The sequence below is a fragment of the Ochlerotatus camptorhynchus genome, unplaced genomic scaffold (genome assembly GCF_037179485.1).
Source record: "Ochlerotatus camptorhynchus isolate MF236.1 unplaced genomic scaffold, CSIRO-AGI_Acam_v1.1 ptg000028l, whole genome shotgun sequence".
Taxonomy (NCBI): Eukaryota; Metazoa; Arthropoda; class Insecta; order Diptera; family Culicidae; genus Ochlerotatus; species Ochlerotatus camptorhynchus.
Genome location: NW_027040520.1, coordinates 1,049,462 through 1,057,644, shown reverse-complemented (window position 1 = coordinate 1,057,644; position 8,183 = coordinate 1,049,462). Strand labels below are relative to the sequence as shown.

Sequence of the window (8,183 nt, the reverse complement as noted above, 5' to 3'; positions counted from 1 at the left end):
ATCATTTGCATCGTTACAAACGCGAACCGCGTAAAATTTTGTAAGCTGAAATGTTTTTGTTTACCTTTTTTTTACACACCACATTGCGAAGGTGTGTACGAATCACCTACCATTGTAACAAAGTTTTTAAAAACAATGTTTTTCATGCTCTTGAAGGTGCTTCAACAGTGTTCAATTTATTTTGTTTGTCCAGAAAAGAAATGGAAGTAAATAATCCTGCACATCTTCTAAAGAAAACATATTTGTCATTCTGGTTGCACTGGTCGAAACCATCAGCTGATATTAAAAAGGCGGGAAAAGGGTGATGCAAAAACAAAAACATACACGGTAAGAAAAAAAAAAAATAAAGGGTTGTGTCCTAGACACGACCGCAGTATGACGTAGAACCACACAAAATTGATGTTTTCATGCATTTTTGACTATTACACTTTATCTTAAAATTTTCAAGTATTTCAATGTTTCGGTTATGGTTCACTCAAAACAATTTAAACATTTTTCTTGACAAATATATTAATGTGAAATTTCACATGATTTTCATTTGACCACACATAAACAGAATCCACTCAGAAGTACACATGAAATTTATACGCAAATGAATAGTATGTGTGGTCACGCATGGTACATATATTAAATATGTGGCCGACACATAGATATTGATTTGTTGATCACGTTGCAACAATTCATGTGTGGAACACATACAAACTCCAGAACAAGATCCTTAGGATAAACAGTCCAGGACCCGAAATTCTGAGGTTCACCGCCTGGCTGGTCTTCAGCCTCTCGAAGAGCGACGAACGGTCTCCTTGGAAAGGTTCAGAGACACCCGTCTGAGATCAGATCTTCAGATCATAGGTGATCTGGCACGTTAGTTAAGTTAGGCTCGTAGTTAGGTAGGTTATCAAATTTTTCAATTAAAACAAGGGGTTTTCTGTTAACTAGATGAAATACGCAACTACTAAATTAGAATACCCAATGAACAAAGATGAAGGGCCAGATAGTCAAATCAATTGAAATGTAAAATCAATGTATACACTATAATCAACAGAAATAAACAAAATTTTACTACTACTACTTTTACAGTCAGTGGTGTGTAATTCATCAGCATCATATCATCGAATATGTCTTTCAAGCAATTTTTTTTCTTAAATTTGAAAGTTATGATGCGTGAAGAAAATAAGGGAAAAACTTGTTGGGCACAGCCAACAGACACGAACGAACACGATTTTTCTTGTTGGCTCACTGCCAACGAGATCGACGGACAGACTGATTGTTGGCCACTGCCAACGATGAACACGAACTATGCTTCGTTGGCCCACTGTCAACGACAAGCGATGGAACGGATTGCTGCTCCCGGAACGGAGTGGGCACTAGTTCTGCTGGTGAAGCCACTTACCACACGATATCGGAAGTTCTGAAAAGAACTCCGATGAAATAAACTCTTTTGGAAAAGTGATAATGTGGAAACACGCAGCAGACAACTAGTAGGACCATGTCAGAGCAGGACGCTGACGACCGGAACTTCAAACAGCAAGCAGACGAAACCAATCAACAGCAGGAGCAAGCAAACTGGAAGACGTTTCTTCTTGAAATAATACTGCGAGAAACCTTTTTACTTGTTGTGGTTGCTTTATTCTTCAGGATGCAAGAAAGACTGACAAAGTTTTTGGTGCGTACTCTACTTTTAAACAATTTAATATTTCATCAGCCACTGCTGATTGGCTGTTACTGCGCAACGCAAAAAGGATAGAAAAGTGTACTATAAAGTATGATTGTGATTGGTTGTTGTCATGTTAGTAGGGAGGCCGTTTTCCCGCGGCTATCTCGGGGTTAGTAAAAAAAAAGGATGAGGAGGAAGGGAGATTTTTTCTGCTGCTGATGCGTTGACGGTCGGTAAACTCAGGACGTTTACAGTGCCAGCGGCGGTGCAGGGTCGTCTCGAAACTTATTCGCTGTTGCGAACATCCTCCCCCACGCGATTCGATGATTCACCTGGAGATTCCTGATTGTTGACCTTAGGCTTATTGTCATCTATGGGTAGAATGGAAATTTTCGTTATCGGGCGTCGGTAAACTGTATCTCCCACTTTTACATCAACAACTCTCACTAAGTTGTCTTCGCCAGGGTGCGAGTGGACAATTCTTCCCAATTTCCACTGCTGTGGTGGCAAATTTTTATCTTCGAGTAAAACGACTGAACCGGGGTTAACATTGGGCTGACGAATCCGATTTTTACCTCTTGGTTGCAAACTAACAAGATAATCATGGACCCAAGACCTTTAAAAATGCTCTCTCGTTAGCCGTAAATGCTGCCACCTGGACAACCGGTTTTTACTCAGGCCTTCATAGGAAGGCTCAGGAATAGCGGTAAGTGGTCTTCCGATGAGGAAGTGTGCAGGGGTAATTACTTCGCCTTCAGTTGGATCATCGGAATGGGAAAACAAAGGTCGTGAATTTAGAATTGCTTCCACTTGAGTAAGCAGCGTGTAGAATTCTTCGAAAGTCAACGGAGTTTCCTTGAGTATTCGCTTCAGGTGGTACTTTGTGCTTTTGACGCCAGCTTCCCACAAGCCTCCAAACTCGGGAGCATCTGGTGGAATGAAATGCCAAACAATTTCCTTGGTTTGGCAGAAGGATTCAATTTCATGAACAGCGGAGTGATCACGAAATAAGACAAAAACCTCATGTAGTTCTGTCCGGGCACCTCGGAAATTGCTACCGTTATCCGAGTGCAACTCTCTAACTAAACCTCTCCGACTGATAAACCTCTGTAGAGCGGCGATGAAGGCAGCCGTAGTCATGTCCGACACTAATTCCAGATGAATGGATTTTGTTACCAGACATACAAAAACCGCAATGTATGCCTTCACGAGAATTGGTTTCCTTACTCCATGCTTAATAACGAACGGCCCTGCATAATCGACTCCAGATACTTCAAAAGGAGCTGCAGGAGTAACGCGACTAACTGGCAAGCTACCCATATATTGAGTAACTCCCTTAGGTTTTATACGGAAGCATCGGACACATCCTCGTGTAATCTTCCGTACAGCCGATCGAGATCCCAGCAACCAAAAGCGTTGACGAAGAGCGGACAACAAACCAGACGGTCCGACATGGAGGTGTTCCTCGTGGTATGCTCGAATGAGAAGATCGGTCAAAGGGTGATTTGGCAAGATGTACTGGTGTTTCGTACTCAGGGGAACCCGGGAATTCTGAATCCGTCCTCCAACACGTAGAACCCCATCTTCCAGCAAAGGTCCTAGAATTCCGATTTTTCGACAAGGTTCTCCATTCTCAACCCTTTTTATATCGTCAATCAGTACATTTTGTTGGATAACCTTCACAATCGTATGCAGAGATGATCTTAGTTCGCCAATGGTAGCGAGACATTTCTTAACACGATTCTCAGAAATTTTCGTTCGACAGTTATTTATGAAACGCTGTACGTACGCTAGTACACGTTGTAATTTACGGAAAGAACTAAATTTCTTGAATAAAGGAAGATCGTCAGAATGTAGAACAGGCATCACAACTACTGGAGCGGATTTAAATTCTGGGAGTTGTTCATCGGGAATATTTTCAACCTCAGGTTGATTGAAAGAAGTGGATCTCAAAAAATCAGGACCGTCCCACCATAACGAATTTGATTTCAAAACTCCTGGTAACTGTCCCCGGGAAACCACATCAGCTGGATTGTCTTTAGAACGAACATAATTCCACTCATTGTGACCATTCTCGACCGTGATTTCCAAAACACGATTGCGTACAAATGGTTGCAACATCGATGGGGGTTTTCGGAGCCATGCAAGAACAATTTGACTATCTGACCACAAGAACAGAGACGAGAAGTTTAATTGCATGGCAGGAATGGTTTTTTGGACAAGCTTCGATAGCAGTAAAGCAGCACAAAGCTCTTTACGAGGAATCGTCAGTTCATGGATAGGGGCAATTTTCGACTTGCTACGAAGAAGTCTCACCGTGATCACATCATTTGGTTGGACACAACGAACATAAAGACAAGCTCCATAGGCGATCCCTGAAGCATCAGCGAACCCATGTAATTCAACATACTCAAAATGAGGAACCAATACATGTCTTGGAACTCGAATGTTTTTAACCTGAGCCAAGGAGGAACGGAATTGCAACCAAGAATGAAGAATTTCACCTTCAAGGGGCGTGTCCCAACCAATCTTCAGAGTCCATGTTCTTTGCATTAGGTGCTTAGCAAGCACGATAACTGGGGACACGAGGCCGAGTGGATCAAACAGTTTCGCGATTTCTGAAAACATACTTCGTTTTGTAACGGGTGACATCTCGGAAAGATCAGGGTTGATCGCAAATAGAAATTCATCGCTATTTGGACACCAAAGAAGACCGAGGGTTTTTATGACTTCATTGGCGGATATTTCGTTCAATTGGACAAGAGTTTCACGCTCAGATTCGGGAACACCTTCGAGAATCCTTTGATCATTGGAACACCATTTATGCACTGGGAAACCTCCTTTCTGCAACAAATTCCGAATTTGTTGACGACATTCGATGGCCTTCTCGATACTGTCAGTACCTGACAGAACATCGTCAACGTAGCAATCCTCTCGAATAATATGCGCTGCCAGCGGAAACTCGTCACCTTCATCAATACACAACTGAAGCAACGTTCTGGTTGCAAGAAACGGAGCAGCGGAGGTACCGTAAGTCACGGTTAGTAGCTCGAGAACTCTGAGAGCTTCCGATGGCTTTGAACGCCAGAAAATTCGAAGGAAAGCGACCTGTGAAGGATCAAGAAAAACCTGTCTGAACATTTTAGCAATGTCAGCAGTGAACACGTATGTGTGTTTCCGAAATCGCAAGATAATTTTCTCAAGGTCAGATTGGACGACTGCACCAACCTGCAAAACGTCGTTTAGTGAGGTTCCGGAGGAGAGCTTTGCCGATGCATCGAAAACAACTCGTAGCTTGGTACTTGAACTCGACGGCCTTAGGATAGCATGATGTGGCAAGTAATACTTCAACATGCTGGGAGGATCATCTGACTCACGAACTTCTCTGCAATGCCCTAGGCTTTCATATTCCTCGATAAATTTCGAGTATTGCGCGTGAAGCTCAGGCTCACGAAGGAGACGCCTTTCAAGAAAGTAAAAGCGACGAAGAGCCAACGAACGATTATCATCGAGCTGAGAAACATTTTCACGGAATGGTAACTTCACAACATATCTACCGGTAGGATCACGACGATGAGTGCTGCGGAAAGTCTCTTCACACTCCTCTTCTTCAACAGTACGCTGGGAAACATTGCTGATTTCTTCAATTTCCCAGAAACTTTTAATCATTTCGTTGAGCGATTCGATAGTAACGGTGTTGATTTGCTGCGGGCTTAGGCATGCTACAGACTCATCACGAATTACACCGGAAACCACCCAACCCAGTTCGGTTTCACGCAACTCTGGAAGACCATCACCAAGAACGAGATGTCCAGTCCTCAATAGTCTGAAAAAATGGCCAAGTCCAATCAACAGATCCACATCAGAAGGTACATAGAAATTAGGGTCAGCCAACTGAAATCCAGAAGGAATGTTCCACTGACTGATATTAACAGGTTTGGATGGGAGAGCATTCGTGATCTTTGGAGTTACCAAACATTTGAGATCTACTTGAAAGTCCCTGTAGAGGGATTGGAGGCTCACGGTTACTAGACGTTTGGATTTGGTGCGCACATTGCTGACTCCAACAATGTCAATGGAAACAGGAACTCCCTCGAGACCAAGCTTTTCGTACATGGGAAGAGAAATCAGATTCGTTTGAGCACCACAATCCAGGAAGGCACGGCATGGAATATGCTTATTATTTTTATCAACCAAGCTCACCACAGCAGTTAGAAGCAAGACATTAGGGACGGCAACACTCAGAGAACAGACGGACGGCTGGGTAGACACAGTAGAGGAATTTGCGGAATCATCACACGGGGTTTGGGGAGTTACCACAAGGGAAACCCGTTCATTCTCACCTTTGCTCTGGACGGGATGGTTGTTGGAATTCACATTACTTTCACGTTTGAATCCATCCTCATGCAAAAGAGAATGGTGTCGCTTGTTACACTTGCTGCAGTTTCTCTTAGACGAACAAGCAATGGATCTATGTCCACGCCGCAAACAGTTAAAACACAAATGGGACTCTCTCACCTTTGTTACTCGATCCGACACAGGCAGTTTATGGAAATCGGTACATTGGTAATTAAAGTGACTCTTAGCACAGAACTGACAAGACTCACTACTACTGTCGGATGTAGTAGCGTGAACCTTCACGCTATTGGGCTTAGCGGTTGGTTGAGATGATTTAACAGGATGGGATTTTACGATTGTAGGATGATCCGCTTCACAACGTTCAAGGACACGACACTGATCCTTCAGGAATGTCAGTGTCTTTTCAAGATTCGGTAGTTCCCCATGGGCAAGAGAGCGTTCCCATTGCTTACGTGTGGATGCGTCGAGACAAGAAGTCAAAATCTTATTGATAATTAACCCAGTTGTACCCTCAACTGATTGTTTCATAACCCTAAGACCCTCAACGTGCCTCGTACACGTATCCACCAAATCACGTAGTTCTTTGTGAGACTCTTTGCACATCTTTCTCATAGCTAGAAGCTCGTCAATATGGGTATCGATAATAATCCTCGGATTTTCATATCTATCGGTTAGTATTTCCCACGCGTGGTTGTAGTTGTTATCAGACAGGGTTTTGGCATCAAGAATACCGGAGGCAGCACCAACTAGTGCCTTTTCTAGATAATGCAGTTTGATCGCATCCGAATCAGAACATCGGCTGACGATGTCTTGGAACATGGATGAAAACGAGGCCAATTTTCGTAGCGCCCGTCAAAAGTGGGGATTGGGGCCTTGAGCGGCTGTTGCTGTACTATCACTTGGGTGGCACTAGCTGGCGTAGCGGCGTTGGTAAAGGAAACACTGGTAGGAGTACTTAAACTTTCCATGAGAAACTCCAACCGAATCAAACAATCGGTATGAAGTTTGTCGAATTCGTTCAATTTTTCATCTTGATCATCCGTTTTACCAGGAGGAATGGAACAAATAATCTCCTTGTGTAAAACGGAATATTCAGCATAATGAGCTTCTAGCTTTTTGGCGTAAACTTTAAGAAAGGGAAGACTCACTTGGCTAGGATCATTTTCGCATTTTTCCAAGGCATTGGCGATCGCAGTCACCTTGCCCTTTACCTGACCGCGTTGGTGGATGAGCGGCTTGATTTCCTCCATGGTTGGCTTTAGCGGTTTCAATGGGGTACGATCCACTGGCATCGGAAAGGAATGGTAATTGCTACGGAGAGAGCAATTCTCGAACGTCACACGATGATACCAGATGAAACGCAGGAGCACTAACACTTGAGCTCTTGGAGTTCTTTTTGCGTTCAAGCAAATAACTTTACTGTTCTGTTAATGTCACATAAGCATCGACGGTAGCGTTCAATGTTCACTAAAAGTTCTTGTTCTTCTTCACTTGCTACCGTGACGCGAGAAAAAATTCACTTCAATAGCGGACTGTATACGCTTCACAAATCCGGTTCCGAACGGACCACTATGTTGGGCACAGCCAACAGACACGAACGAACACGATTTTTCTTGTTGGCTCACTGCCAACGAGATCGACGGACAGACTGATTGTTGGCCACTGCCAACGATGAACACGAACTATGCTTCGTTGGCCCACTGTCAACGACAAGCGATGGAACGGATTGCTGCTCCCGGAACGGAGTGGGCACTAGTTCTGCTGGTGAAGCCACTTACCACACGATATCGGAAGTTCTGAAAAGAACTCCGATGAAATAAACTCTTTTGGAAAAGTGATAATGTGGAAACACGCAGCAGACAACTAGTAGGACCATGTCAGAGCAGGACGCTGACGACCGGAACTTCAAACAGCAAGCAGACGAAACCAATCAACAGCAGGAGCAAGCAAACTGGAAGACGTTTCTTCTTGAAATAATACTGCGAGAAACCTTTTTACTTGTTGTGGTTGCTTTATTCTTCAGGATGCAAGAAAGACTGACAAAGTTTTTGGTGCGTACTCTACTTTTAAACAATTTAATATTTCATCAGCCACTGCTGATTGGCTGTTACTGCGCAACGCAAAAAGGATAGAAAAGTGTACTATAAAGTATGATTGTGATTGGTTG

General features: G+C 43.4%; 1 protein-coding gene across 1 annotated transcript; it reads right to left on the bottom strand.

Annotated features, from left to right (window-relative positions):
- Window positions 1-1,942: 1,942 nt before the first annotated feature.
- On the bottom strand, window positions 1,943-7,266 carry LOC135708380 (uncharacterized). The gene is made up of 6 exons (XM_065230470.1): window positions 6,846-7,266; window positions 6,176-6,774; window positions 4,886-6,106; window positions 4,288-4,765; window positions 2,332-3,255; window positions 1,943-2,028 (listed from the first exon to the last, which is right to left on the bottom strand). Exons 1-6 carry the CDS (start codon window positions 7,264-7,266, stop codon window positions 1,943-1,945), a joined length of 3,729 nt encoding a protein of 1,242 aa, XP_065086542.1.
- Window positions 7,267-8,183: the final 917 nt, after the last annotated feature.

Coding starts and splice junctions, on each gene's coding strand:
- LOC135708380 (XM_065230470.1), bottom strand. CDS start 7,266: ATGGAGGAAATCAAGCCGCTCATCCACCAACGCGGTCAGGTAAAGGGC. Junction 6,775..6,845: donor GCGCTACGAAAATTGGCCTC/GTTTTCATCCAT, acceptor TGCATTATCTAG/AAAAGGCACTAGTTGGTGCT. Junction 6,107..6,175: donor TGTCGGATCGAGTAACAAAG/GTGAGAGAGTCC, acceptor TGTTCGTCTAAG/AGAAACTGCAGCAAGTGTAA.